Raw genomic sequence first — 14,536 nt, forward strand, 5'->3', positions numbered from 1 at the left:
TACGAAGGGAAATAGAGAGTTCGCAATACCATCTCAGTGAGACCAAGATCCCTATCAGTGAGATCGAACTGATTAGGGTTTCTAGCTATGGCTATGTCAAGTGAACTCGGTGGCGCCGGATAGACCATATTGGTGGGGCCGAGTTTGACTTTAAGTTTAGGACATATTTGGATTTGAGAAAGTGGTTGAGGGTTTTGGAGCATGTCACTAAGCATTTTAACCAAGTAGACCATTAAGCAACACCTCATCCCCTTCTAATAGTATTGGCTTTTCCTATAGACTCAATGTGATCTTGGATCACTAAAATAGAAATGAAGAGTCTTGAGCTTTTGCAAATATTTGTCCTTAGCATTTTGAGGGGTCGACATCTCTAGTCCATGCCATGACAATCATTGAACTTTCTGAAATAATCATCTTGAATGGATATTAGTTCAATGAGCTATATGTTGTATGAATTACCAAAACCACTCGGGGATTAGTTGCACTTCCAGCGCAGCTCTTCAGCTTTCTCCTTTAGTTGTTGATCAACTGTGTCCATGGATTTGCGCTCCGCCTGAGCTTGCTTCCGCCTCTTGCCATACCTATCCTGGATGCCCTTGAACCCGATGGCCATGGCCTACAAGAAGGTGAAGTATTCTTGTTCATAGGCGATGTCATCAGCGTGTGTAGACTTATGGGCCAAGGAGAGCAGGATTTGCGCAATTTCTTCAACAAAAATTTAGCCCCACAGCTCGAGATGAGCTGGGGGCTCCAAGTCCATGTTGAGGGACACCCAATCTTGTATTGCTTGATGGGTTCTGCGAGGTGGCAGCTGCTGGTGTTTGCTTGGTGAGGGCTGGAGTGACGTCCGCAACAGGTGCTTCATCCACGTTCATCTTGGTGGGATTAGACCGGCTGCTGTCGGGCTCCTCTAGCTCTGTGGGGGCTTCATGGAGGTTCCTGACAATACGCTCATCATCTTCTATCGGGCAATCTTGGTAGCCTCCTCAACAACAGCCTTCACAATATTGGACACTTCTCAAAGACCTCACACTGGTGCGCGTCAGTCCTAAACAAATAGTTTTTAACCCCTTTCCGCGACGGCATTCGGAACCGTCACCAAGTGAGTGTGGGCGACAGGGCGTCCTTCCCACACGACCCAAAAACCGTTGGGGATATGCCCTCCTGGCACACATGCTCGGCAAAATGAGGTTGTGTGCGTCCGGCGAGCACTCAAATACACAAATATGTACAGTAGTGCTAAAAATACAATTGTACAGGCAAAATCATTTCCGGTCGTAAGTACATCCCACACAGCCAGTCACCAATAAATGTTTTTGTTCTTATATACATCCCACACAGTCACTACAAGGAAAACGTTTGCGCAAGGTGGCGTAACGCAAACAGTTTTGAAGAGAATGTCGTGTGTGATTGTTCATTGATCCAACATGGTTTATTCCTAGAAACTGTGTGCGTTGCGTGAGGTCATAGCCCACGGTGGTTTCTCATTAACCGTTCGCAATAGAAAAACCCAATTAGCAGGCTAATTTCCCTATTATTAATAACCCATTTACTAATCTAATTGTCATTCATATTAAGCACATAATATATTCCATTTCCATATTAAGGAAGTAGGATTTGATAATTGAAATACATCAGAGTACAACATGATATAGCTTCAGCACTCAGCTACTGCATTACACAACTGCACCAGCAACAAGTTTCACATGCAACATCTCGAACCTTTCGAAATTATCATGATAGACGGTACATACAGATATGCATCTCATCTGGAAAACTGCTGAAGCGGAAGGCGAATATTCAGCCTTCATTCATGTTGAAGGTCTTTGCAACTTTAGGCCTGTGCTTGTGGATGATTGACCGTCCATCCTTCGACCTCTTCAGGAACACTTCAGTATTGAACCGTGGGTGTTGTTTGAAAACTTTCCTCGCCTCCTGACCACAGAGGTGGTTTGAGAGGTAATCATCAGTGACGCCTGAAAACAAGGATGTGCATAAATATCTTCTCTAGATTGGAAATTTGGCAAAGGAATACAAAAAGGCAAGGTATAATAGTTAGTACCATCTTGTAAACCTCAGTGCTTCCCATTGTTTCCCTGCAACACATATAAGGTAGTTAGTCATTAGGTTAAGTGAGGGTTCGCATGCTATTAGTAAAATATGTTGATGTTAAATAAGCACATTGTTGATTCATCAAATTAATTCAAGCCACATGGAAAACCCATTTATCCAAACCAAGCATGATTAAGAACTAGGAAATATAACACTTGTATATGTTTCTCATGTATTAAGTGCAGCCAAATTCGATTTATTCCTCACATGGTATACAATAACAAAATGCAGCCACATAAATTGAACATCGCATTGCGGAATTGAACCAAGCAGTTAACTAAACACCACAACAAATGAACCAAACATTAAATGAGAACCACATTGCACAATATAACATACTCCTGATGCACAATGTAACATACTCCTGATAGAAGATCAGACAGTTAACCAAACCAAGCATGCTTAGCAACTTGGAAATATAGCAATTGTATTTGTTTCTCATGTATTTAGTACAGCCAAATTCGATTCATTCCTCACATGGTATACAATAACAGAATGTAGCCACAACAATTGAACATCGCATTGCAGAATTGAACCAAGCAGTTAACTAAACTCCACAATAAGTGAACCAAGCCACAACAAATGAACCAAGCAGTTAACCAAACACCAATGGAACAATATAACATACTCCTAATAGAATACCAGATAGTTAACCAAACCAAGCATGCTTAACAACTTGGAAATATTGCACCCTGAAGAATTGAACATCACATTTGCAGAATTGAACCGGGCAGTTAATTGAACACCACATTGCACGACATATAGAACATATACACTATAGCAGAAGATTGCATGGTAAAAGTAGATAGCACAATTCACTAGAATTTGTTAAGGAAAGGAAGTAGCTAGCAAACTGAACATGGGTCCTTATAGTGAGCTAATAAGACAAGCTACTCCTCATTGTCGGAGATATCGATGACGATTGGCTCCTTGGACATGGAAGAGGGCGAGGCCTCAACATCGTCAGTGCCCTCATTGTAGTGGTGAGTTGCCTGAGCCGCTCCGGGCACCAACCTGCTGGCTCTCGAGATGAGGTAAGCACATGCACGCTGAGAAAACACCTCGTAGACTTCGCCGAAGGCACCAATGGTGGCCTCGAGAAAACGCCATGAACTATCGTTTAAAGCAGCCAATCGCATCACGGTGTCGACGCGCGAGGCGTCAATGGTGGCCTCGACGGTGAGGTGCTCCTCCAAGATCTGTGGGTCGGCATGAATGGCAGCCATCGTGACCTAATCCTCGCGTGTGGCCACAATTTTCTTCTCCGCTGCCAAATGCTCCTTGAGGTCATGGCTATACTACGTGCACCATGGCTTAGGCTGGCGCTTATTTGTTGGATGGGTCGGTGATTTGGGTGGAAGGTGTCGCACTCGCGCCAGCGGTCGGGGCATGTGGGATGTGGAAGGAGGAGGAGGATGGGGGTCGGGTGTGGATTACCTACCTGGATAGGCGAGGCCGAGCAGCGTGAAGGAGGATCGTCGGCGAGGAGGTGGCGGCACTTCAAGCAAGGAGTGAAGGTTTCAACTTGGAAAGGAAGGCGGAAAGAGGGGAAATGTGGCTTTTGCTAAGGGGGAGGGGCGGGGAGGTAGATATTTCTGCGAAAGCCGAAAATTTGGAATCGCTTTAGACAAAAACTGGCGCGCAAAGTGTCATCAGACACGGTCCCTTATTCAGACAAGGTCCAAAGATATTTTCTGTTGCATCTCACACGGTTGGTTATAATAAACTGTGTGGGATCTACTTGATTTTATGTCTTGATTTGAATTACATAATGGGGTCACAGCTCCCATGGACGGTGTTTGAATTGCTAGACCTTTTATCAACAATGATCATAAAAGAATTGGAATTATTCAGGGTTCGTTTGGACATTTTTATGCATTAAGTGATTTTTCAATGCATTTATGTGCATAATTCAAATTTGAACTATATGCACAGGCTCCAGTGCATATAAATTCATTGAAAAATCAAATCTTTGTCCTTGGGTGTATGCTTAGGTCCCATGCAAGAAATGGGAATGAATTTCAAACACCATGGCACCGTTGATTGCCGGCAAAACATTGAGATGCCTGGTTTTAAAATTCTAGTAAATCCAAAACTCGTCTGAAATTCATGAAACTTGGCATGCTATCATGGAGCGGCATCAACATGACATGGTACAAATTTTGTCCCATTTGGGGCTGTTTTGGGTATATGCTTCTCAGAAACCGGAGCTTCTCACAACAAGCATGATGGTTTTCGGTAGGGAACGTCCCACCTTTGGGGATAAAATGATATCCATTGCCGCTTATTGTTTTCAAGTTTTTTTTCTCATGTCAACATAGAACAACAGGAGTGTTGTGTGAATTTTTGTGATTTTTCGGGGTTCGTGTGGACATTTTTATGCATTAACTGAGTTTTCAATGCATTTATGTGCTTAATTCAAATTTGAACTACATGCGCATGCTCCAGTGCATATAAATTGGTTGAAAAATCAAATATGTGTCCTTGGGTGCATGCTTAGGTCCCATGCAAGAAATGGGAATGAATTACAAACACCGGGGCACCGTTGATTGCCGGCAAAACATTGAGATGCCTAGTTTTTAAATTCTAGTAAATTCAAAACTCATTTGAAATTCATGAAACTTGGCATGCTATCATGGAGCGACATCAACATGCCGTGTACAAATTTTGTTCCATTTGGGGCAGGTTTGGGTATATGCTTCTCACAATCCGGGGCTTATCACAACAGGCATGATGGTTTTCGGTAGGGAACATCCCACCTTTGGGTACGAAACGATATCCATTGCCTCTTATTGCTTTCCAAAAAAAATTCTCGTGTCAACATAGAACAACAGGTTGTGTGAATTTTTGTGATTTTCGGGGTTCGTTTGGACATTTTTATGCATTAACTGAGTTTTCAATGCATTTTATGTGCATAATTCAAATTGGAACTACATGCACATGCTCCATTGCATATAAATTGGTTGAACAATCAAATTTGTGTCCTTGGGTGCATGCTTAGGTCCCATTCAAGAAATGGGAATCAATTTCAAACACCGGGACACCGTTGATTGCCGGCAAATCATTGAGATGCCTGGTTTTAAAATTCTAGTAAATCCAAAACTCGTGTGAAATTCATGAAACTTGGCATGCTATCATGGAGCAGCATCAACATGTCGTGGTACAAATTTTGTCCCATTTGGGGCAGGTTTGGGTATATGCTTCTCACAAATCGAAGCTTCTCACAACAACCATGATGGTTTTCAGTAGGGAACGTCCCACCTTTGGGGACGAAACGATATCCATTGCCTCTTATTGCCTTCAATTTTTTTTTCTCATGTCAACATAGAACTACAGGAGTGTTGTGTAAATATTTGTGATTTTTCGGGGTTCGTTTGGACATTTTTATGCATTAACTGAGTTTTCAATGCATTTTATGTGCATAATTCAAATTTGAACTACATGCACATGCTCCAATGCATATAAATTGGTTGAAAATCAAATATGTGTCCTTGGGTGCATGCTTAGGTCCCATGCGAGAAATGGGAATAAAGTTCAAACACCGGGGCACTGTTGATTGCCGGCAAAACATTGAGATGCCTAGTTTTCAAATTCGAGTTAATCCAAAACTCGTCAGTGTGCAGGTTCACCGGGAAGCGTGCGAGATGTTCAACGCAAGATTTGTGCATCTCTTCAACGCAAACGGTTTAGTGAAGCAGTAAAGCGGCAGAAAATAAACCAAAATATATATGTGCTGCCACACATCCCGTGTGCCGTGTGAGGAGCATCAGTTGACGGGACGCATAAGAGTAGTCCGCCGGCAGGCATACCGGGAAGCGTGCATGCAGGTGTGTGTATTGACGAGGAGGCGTTCGAGTAGCTGTGTGAAATGGTGGTAGGAATGGCAGACGTCCGCCGCGCAGGCTCACCAGGAGGCGAGGCAACTTTTGACTGCAACCTGCCTTGCTCCCACTGGTCCATATTAATTGCGCACCCAAGCCGCCAGCCATAATAGGCGGCCGCACCCCCTGTCCATAGTGGTCACCTACGTCTGGACTCCGGAGTGTATGAAGATGTCGCCGAAGCGCACCATCGGAGCGAGTGGCGACGCCGGGGCTGGTGAAGCACCCGCACAACGCGTCAAGCTGGCCATAGAGGTTTCCGTCGCCACCGACGAGGTCTCGCGTGGGCAGCAGCACGACCTTGAATTCGTTGGCGTCGTCATGACCCCCCCAGCCGGAGCCGGAGGTCAACAGCAACTTCGGCAACAACTGCGACTCCGGCGGAAAAACCGGCCAGTCACCTACATATATGTTTGTGCCTTTTTTCTTCCTGATCTTGAGAATTGATTTCGAATTTCCTACATGTTATGCCACTTTTTACTTTTAGATTGGTATGTACACAGATGAGGCTCCGTCTAGCGCCACCGCCATATGTTGATCTTGGACCTGGCTGTGCGTCCAGAAGCGCCCCCTGGACCTGAGTGTTGGAAATATGCCCTAGAGGCAATAATAAAAGTATTATTATATTTCAATGTTCATGATAAATATCTTTTGTTCATGCTATAACTGTATTATCCGGAAATCGTAATACACGTGTGAATACTTAGACCACAATATGTCCCTGGTGAGCCTCTAGTTGACTAGCTCGTTGTGATCAACAGATAGTCATGGTTTCCTGACTATGGACATTGGATGTCGTTGATAACGGGATCACATCATTAGGAGAATGATGTGATGGACAAGACCCAATCCTAAGCATAGCATAAAAGATCGTGTAGTTCGTTTTGCTAGAGCTTTGCCAGTGTCAAGTATCTCTTCCTTCGACCATGAGATCGTGTAACTCCCGGATACCGTAAGAGTGCCTTGGGTGTATCAAACGTCACAACGTAACTGGGTGACTATAAAGGTGCATTACAGGTATCTCCGAAAGTATCTGTTGGGTTGACACGGATCGAGACTGGGATTTGTCACTCCGTATGACGGAGAGGTATCTCTGGGCCCACTCGGTAATGCATCATCATAATGAGCTCAATGTGACCAAGGTGTTGGACACGGGATCATGCATTACGGTACGAGTAAAGTGACTTGCCGGTAACGAGACTGAACAAGGTATTAGGATACCGACGATCAAGTCTCGGGCAAGTAACGTACCGATTGACAAAGGGAATTGTATATAGGGTTTGATCGAATCCTCGACATCGTGGTTCATCCGATGACAACATCGAGGAGCATGTGGGAGCCATCATGGGTATCCAGATCCCGCTGTTAGTTATTGACCTGAGAGCGTCTCGGTCATGTCTGCATGTCTCCCGAACCCGTAGGGTCTACACACTTAAGGTTCGGTGACGCTAGGGTTATTAAGAAGACTAGTATGTGACTACCGAATGTTGTTCGGAGTCCCGGATGGGATCCCGGACGTCACGAGGAGCTCCGGAAGGGTCCGGAGGTAAAGATTTATATATGAGAAGTTGTCAAACGGGCACCGGGAAGTTTCGGGGTCATACCGGTATTGTACCGGGGCCACCGGAAGGGTTCCGGGGGTCCACCGGGAGGGGCCACCCCTCCCGGGGGACCACATGGGCTGCGTGGGGCAGGGAGCCAGCCCCTGGTGGGCTGGGCGCACCCCCTCCCTTGGGCCCTTGCGCCTAGGGTTGAGGGGGGAACCCTAGAGGGGGCGCCCCCTTGGCTTGGGGGGCAAGCCACCCTCTCCCCCTCTCCCCTTGGCCGCCGCCCCCCCCTCTAGATGGGTTCTAGAGGGGCCGGCCCCCTTCTCCCTTCTCCCTATAAATAGAGGGGTGAGGGGATGGCAGCCGCACCACCCTCCAAGGCGCAGCCCTCCCCTCCCCAACACCTCTCCTCCTCCGTTGTGTGCTTGGCGAAGCCCTGTCGGAGTACTGCTTCTCCACCATCACCACGCCGTCGTGCTGCCGGTGGAGCTGTCTTCCTCAACCTCTCCTTCCCCCTTGCTGGATCAAGAAGGAGGAGATGTCTCCCGTCCCGTACGTGTGTTGAACGCGGAGGTGCTGTCCGTTCAGCACTTGGTCATCGGTGATTCGAATCACGTCGAGTACGACTCCATCATCACCTTGCAAGCTTCCGCACGCGATCTACAAGTGGTATGTAGATGCAAACTCATTCCCTCGACTCGTTGCTTAGATGAACTCATAGATGGATCTTGGTGAAACCGTAGGAAAATTTTTAATTTTCTGCAACGTTCCCCAACACTGAGGAACCAGTAGAATCTCCCGCGGATGACATCCTTGGTGGGATCATCTCCCTTCTCCCCACCAAGGATGGCTACCGCACACAAGTCCTCACATCTCGGTGGCGCACTCTGTGGCACACCACGCCTCTTAATCTTGACTGTCGTCAGCTATCTGTCGATGATGATTCTGAACTCCTCGGAGCCATCATCTCCTCCCACGGGGGCTCCGTTCAACGCATCTGCTTCCCGGCATGCTACCTGCTGGACATACCCTACACGGTTGCCGCGTGGCTGACATCCCGTCAATTTGATAAACTCCAGGAGCTTGAGTTCTACCATTACTACAGCGATAGGTTACCACCAATAGCTGCATCTGTGCCCTCACCACCGATGCCCATGTCATGGTTTTCCTCCTCTCACTGCACCGCCACCTTGACCCAGTGCCATCTAGTAGACAATCTGGTACAAGTGCTTCGACTTCCACTTCTGAAAAAACTTGCGCTTGTGTTGGTTCATCTGTCAGGGGCCTCACCACACAACATCATCCACTCCAGCTGCCCTGCACTGGAGCGTTTGGTGCTTGTTTTTGGAGCAGGAATCGATATTCGTTGTCTCAAAATTAAGTCGCCTCACCTTGTAAGCATTAGAATTAGTTTTGAGGACAGGAGCTCATCATTGAAGATGCCCCTTCACTTCAAAGGTTGGTCCTTGATTGTTGTTATAAACCTAAGCAAATAAATGTGGTCTCTGCGCCTAAACTGGAGACCTTGGGTGCAATTTGTGATCCGTTTAAATGGTTTGAGATGGTGTTTGCCTCCACACCTACTAAGGTATTGTATATTATTCACGTACACTTTTTTAATTTGCATTTTTCATTTGTGCGCATAAGTTAAGTATCTTCTTGGAGTACACTTTCCATGCTAATATTATGGTCTATGCTCAATGAAGTGCTTGTCCATCCTATCAGTGTTGGTGGATTCTGTCAAGACCCTATATATTAGTATGTGGTGTTTTGATCTCAACATCATTATTGCCTTGCTGCAATGCTTTCCATGTTTGGATAATTTGTATATAAAGGTGATGATTTCACGCATATTGAAAGCCCATATATAATGTACTATAATTAATCATTCAACTATCACTCTTTCGACATAATCTTTTTTAGACATTAACTATTTTAATCTTCATCTCTATTTAGGCAAAAACACATGGAGAAAAAGGTATAACCAATCGATGATTGATGAAGCACGGGGATTTTCTCAGATCTCATGACATTCATTTGAAGACAGTAACGCTAGAATGATATCATCCAATAGTGCAAACACTAGTTTTGTTAGATTCTTCATGTTGAATGTGAGGGCACTATTGTCCGTGAGGATTAAATTTTCAACAAGAAATTACTCACAGCTGCAAGTGTTGAAGAGCATAAAAAGAAGTTTCAGGTGGACCTAAGGGCTTCTGATCGTGTTCGGCTTCTATTTACAACAGCTTGTGATCATCATGGAGCAGTAGAATTATTGTATTGGGATCTTGATTTTATGGATTAGACTGGTCCATTTGATTGTAACTGTCGAAAACTTTGGTTGAGTTAGATTTCTTTGTCCTATTCAACATGGGTTATGTGTAAACCTGATGAACAATTAATCCTTGTGCTTTTGTATCCTTTGTAAGCTGGAGTTAGACATTGTTGCCCTTTTCAACTAGGGTTTGACCCACATTTTCTTTCATACTGGGCCAATGGCTTGCCATTTCTTTAATTATGACATAAATATTATAAGCATTCACAACATAGGGAAAGATCCTCACTCTCGCAGGATCCTTGAGATCTTTGTTCATTACAGAACCGCAAGTTCTTGGCGCCCACCAGCACCCACAAACTTATTTTCAGCTAGCACACCAAATGGTCTGTAATTCTTAATAAGAAAAGTTGCATGGTAGTGACAAATTTGAATTTTTCATTTGGGACCCACGAGGAAAAAGCCTATCCAGGACGGTGCCGACTCGACATTAAACATTGAGAAACCTGGTTTTAATATTACTGTAAATCCAAAACTCGCCTCAAAATAATGAAACTTGGCATGGTATTATGACATAGCACCATCATGTTGTGGTAAAAAATTAGTCCAAATTGGGACAAGTTTTGGTACAAACTTCTTACAAACTGGAGCTTCTCTCAAAAAGGCTCATGGTTCGGAGAGGGGCCTTGTCACCTATGTGTGTGAAACGACATACGCTGTCTCTTACTGCCTTGATTTATTTTACAGAGGCAACATGCAACTATAGTAGCGTCGTCCTAAAAATATGAAATTACTCATAGTTTGTTTTGCCTTTTAATACATTATTTGAGTTTCCTAGGCATTTTGGAACGTACTTTAGTGTGTGCAATGGTCATGTGTGTACTAGCCACATATGTAATTGGATGTTCAATCTTTTTATGGAATCAAGTCCTTATAAGTTATAAGTACATGTGTTGTTGTTCTGTGTGCAATGACATTGCACATAGAGCATACTGGGAAACCCGTCGGTGATGATTTCATCAATCGTTCATAATTGTATACCACCAAGCGTTTGCCCACAACACACATGACTTATTAGCAGCAATCATGTGTGTTATTATCAGTCTTCACACACATTTCTGATTATAGACATTTTTGCCGCGTATGACACACATCTTGTTATATTGAACCGTTTCTGTTCTCTTGGCTCAAAGCAAACAGTTTATCCGATTGAACCGCATGACATATATTGCACACACCTTGATCTGGCTGACCGTTTCTTTTGTGTTGCCTAATCACAAACAGTTCATCCGAGTGAACCGTATGTTGTATATCACACACACCTTCATCTGGCTTCCCGTTTCTTTTGTTCCTCATCATCGCAAACAGTTAATTGAACTGAACTGTATGCCCTGCATCGCACACGCAACCAAAATCTGAACCGTGTTTGATGCATCCTCCATCACAAACTTTTTGCACCTTTTTGACGGGTTTTTTACACCACCGTTTGTGATTATTGCATCGCACATAGTTTCGACGAAGGGTCTCTAATCATAGTGTCGCATTAGGAGTATCCTGTAGTAGTGTCACTTCCTTCGGGGAAAATTGGGGCTCAGATCAAAAAATAAACAAGGTTCAAATTGCAAGTTCAAGACAAGAAAAATAAAAGTCCCAGCAAAGTGTGGAATAATGAGAGGATTACCTGTCAGTACTTGTTGTGTGTGGGGGGGGGGCACTCCCTCCCAAGGAAGCTTGTGTTGTCGGTGCACTACCTTCAACTAATCTCACGGGCGAGGTGGTACCGGCGCAAATAGGATCGTCGATGGAGGCCCTTGTCGGGGTGGCACTCTCTGGGGCGATGGTTGACGGGGACCGCATGACAGGATCCGTCTCTTGGTGCTCCTCTTGTTGGTGGGCCTCTCCCAACTCATTGTCAGATTCAAGAGAAGGGACCTCGGTGCTAGCACCAGATGGAGGGACAGGCGGTGCGACCCCATGCACGGGGCTGGTGACCGTGGCATCGGCCACTGGTGAAACTTACCTGGCACCTGTCGGGGAGCTTCGCCCCTCCAATGTCTTAGCGTGTTTCACCCGCTGCACTAGTGGTTTTGCATCCTTGTAAGACAAGAAAAGTCAGAACAGGATAACAGTTGAGCAAGTCAAAGCTTGATTAATAAAAAAAGATAAAGATTTGATTACTATTCAACAGATTCAAGAAGGTCGTTCATGTTATATTGAGGAGGTGGGGGAGTCTCCCTGGCCCTCTTGATGGCTGGCAGTGGCGAGCTTGGCGAACGGGAAGCCTCACCCTCCCCAGTAAGCTCTTGCTGAGAGGATGGGGGCTTGAGCTTGACATGTGTACTGGTTGCCGGCGTACTGCCTCCTGACACCCCGTCTTGGTGGTTGATTTCCTCACCGCGGGATCAGATCAGGGCGGGGGAGTGCCCGCAGACTCTTGTATACCCCTGCTTCGAAGGTGGCACGGCAGCTCGAAGACTTGGGGTTCCTCCCCTTCGGGCTTCCTGGTAATCTCTGCCCTAGCAACTTTGCCTACGCCAAGCTCCTCCTGCCTCTCCTCGGCAAGCTCTTCCTCATCAGCATCATCTTCTTCTTCGTCGTCATCATCATCCTCGGTGCCCTCAGGAGCGCCTGCAGCCCTTGCAGCTTCTAGCCTCCGGGCCTCTGCGACCCTACTAGCAATGTATGCCTCCTCCTCCACCGTGGTGGCTTTGACGAGATTGCTCTCTTCTCGCTCAGCCACCTCCGTCAATTCAGAGGCCCATTTCATCTCATATGCCAGCTTGGGCAATTTCCAGCTTCCCTTGACCCCCTTGGTGGAGCACTCTAGCATCCATGCCAAGATGGCGCTCCTCTCTGAGTTGAGGTGCAGTGGCACAACTGTGTTGGGCAGGTGGAACGTGAGCACAAAACACAAGCTCCCACACAGTGAGCTCATGCGCGCGCGCACACACACACTAAACACCAGACCCAGCACGCACACCCCAGGACATGATGCTCTTTTATTTGTTTTTGGGTCCTCCTTGAACTTCTGAATGTCGTTTTGCAAGCTTGAGGCCATCAGGTTTCAGTGCCCGGACATTTAGTTATCTGAGCTCTCAAGAATACTACTCCGGTTATAACGGAACTTCTCTCATTCATCCGTGCATTATTTTGCAGAACATTTTTTGCGCCGGCTAGGGACTACGGCGTGCGGCCCTAGCAGCAGTAGGCCATGGTGGTGCATGCTGGCATGACACGTCGCAGCGGCGTGTGTTGACGGCCAGGTGACCAGACCAGGTGCGGTTGCGGTTCGGTGGATGGACAGGTCCCTGCATGGTTCCTTGCCAGTAACAAAACAGCCTGCATGACCGCTTGCCACCAGAGAAAACTTCTTCTTACTAATGTCAAATTAATTGATATGCAAAACAAAACATTGCCAAAATAGCATAGCTACAGAGGTGATAAAATCACTTCAGAAAATATCACAATTGTACCATAAAGCTGCGTCAAGTGTATTTTCTTAAAAGCTTGAGCTATTGGAACTCGTGGATGAGGTTGTGGTGTCTTCTCTGAAGCAAAGCAAAAAATAGCCTGAAACTAGCACACATACAAGCAACTTGATTGATGAACAGTATCACATGCGTGTACTGCTAGCAAGCCAAGAAATCGATTAAGCTACTTGGCTGCTTGTTTAAGGCTGGCCTTTGCACAAACTCGTTGCTCCATGGTGGTTTGAGCAAGTGTTCCAAAATCAACACTCGCGTAGGCGGAGCCCGTGGAGCCAACTTTCCGGAGCTAAAGTAGTCGGAGCAGTCCGTGTTGGCGACTGGGTGCAGTCCGTGCCGGCGGCCGGGTGCACAGCGGTGAGCAGGAGGGAGGTTGGGCACATCTTTAGGGCGGAGGAGGTGATGCTGGGGCGGCGAGCTGGGGAGTTTTGGCGGAGATCCTCGGATGGCTGGAGTTTGGGCGCTGAAGCGGTGAACATCCGAGAGCTCTATGGTGGAACGGCCTGAGCTGGTCGTGGTGAACGGCCTGAGCGCCACGGTGATGGGTGTGTCCCCACAAGGGAGGAGGCTCCGTGAGGAGGTGGGGTAGCGAGGTTGCTCACCTTTAGTCGGGGACCCCGGTGGCGGCCGGCGGGATCAGAGGTAGGAGACGGTGCCTGGGATGCACGGCTTGCTCGTCTTCACTCGGGGACCCCTGCGGCGGAGGTCGCGATCCAAAGACAGGAGGCGTCGCCCGGGATCCACGGCCGACGGCGGCGCACAGGACCAAGGTGGATCGGGGCAGAGGTGGTGTTCCATGGCGGCGGTTAGAAGAAGGTGGGGCGATTGTGGGAGCCTAGTGTGGCGGCGGGAGGAAGGTGGTGGGTTGTGGCGAGGAAGGATGTTGTGGCCCCGCGGGGTGGGCGGTGGGCGGCGGGGTTGGCCGGGGGGCTTGGGTGGGTTGTGGGGAAGGTGGGCGACGGGGATAAGGTATGGTTTGTTTTTCTTTTCGCCTGCTCCGTTCTCAGGAATATGGCATCGACCCTTATAGAAGCGGATGTTTTCAGAATAGTTATTCTGAACAGAATAGTGCTACTATATATATACATACACGTAAACACTATTCTGATCACGGGTTCAGAATAACATTCTCATGACATCCTGACTTGCCTCCGCGGTAGTAGTTGAACTTCCCTAGTGCTAGGTTGAACTTTCGCGAACATTGCCCAAATGGGGCTTGCGATATATCGTTAGAAA

General features: G+C 46.7%; 1 protein-coding gene across 5 annotated transcripts; it reads right to left on the minus strand.

Moving 5' to 3' along the window:
- Nucleotides 1–1,589: 1,589 nt before the first annotated feature.
- On the minus strand, nt 1,590–14,280 carry LOC123086116 (uncharacterized). 5 transcript variants are annotated; one of them, XR_006440459.1, is made up of 3 exons: nt 13,903–14,277; nt 2,063–2,096; nt 1,590–1,976 (listed from the first exon to the last, which is right to left on the minus strand). XR_006440459.1 is itself a non-coding variant. In XM_044507830.1 (2 exons), the coding sequence occupies exon 2, from the start codon at nt 12,871–12,873 to the stop codon at nt 12,223–12,225; it is 651 nt and encodes a 216-aa protein (XP_044363765.1). In that variant the 5' UTR covers nt 12,874–13,154; nt 13,903–14,280; the 3' UTR covers nt 11,922–12,222. The 5 variants fall into 5 exon arrangements, 2 of the variants coding, with proteins under 2 accessions (XP_044363765.1, XP_044363763.1); XR_006440458.1 differs by lacking the exons at nt 1,590–1,976; nt 2,063–2,096 and adding exons at nt 9,379–11,387; nt 11,497–11,909 and having other exon boundaries at nt 13,903–14,280; XR_006440457.1 differs by lacking the exons at nt 1,590–1,976; nt 2,063–2,096 and adding an exon at nt 9,376–11,909 and having other exon boundaries at nt 13,903–14,280.
- Nucleotides 14,281–14,536: the final 256 nt, after the last annotated feature.

Source organism: Triticum aestivum, chromosome 4A, assembly GCF_018294505.1.
Source record: "Triticum aestivum cultivar Chinese Spring chromosome 4A, IWGSC CS RefSeq v2.1, whole genome shotgun sequence".
NCBI lineage: Eukaryota > Viridiplantae > Streptophyta > Magnoliopsida > Poales > Poaceae > Triticum > Triticum aestivum.

What these genes read in the sequence shown, in the direction of transcription:
- LOC123086116 (XM_044507830.1), bottom strand. Translation starts at nt 12,873, where the DNA reads ATGGCCTCAAGCTTGCAAAACGACATTCAGAAGTTCAAGGAGGACCCA.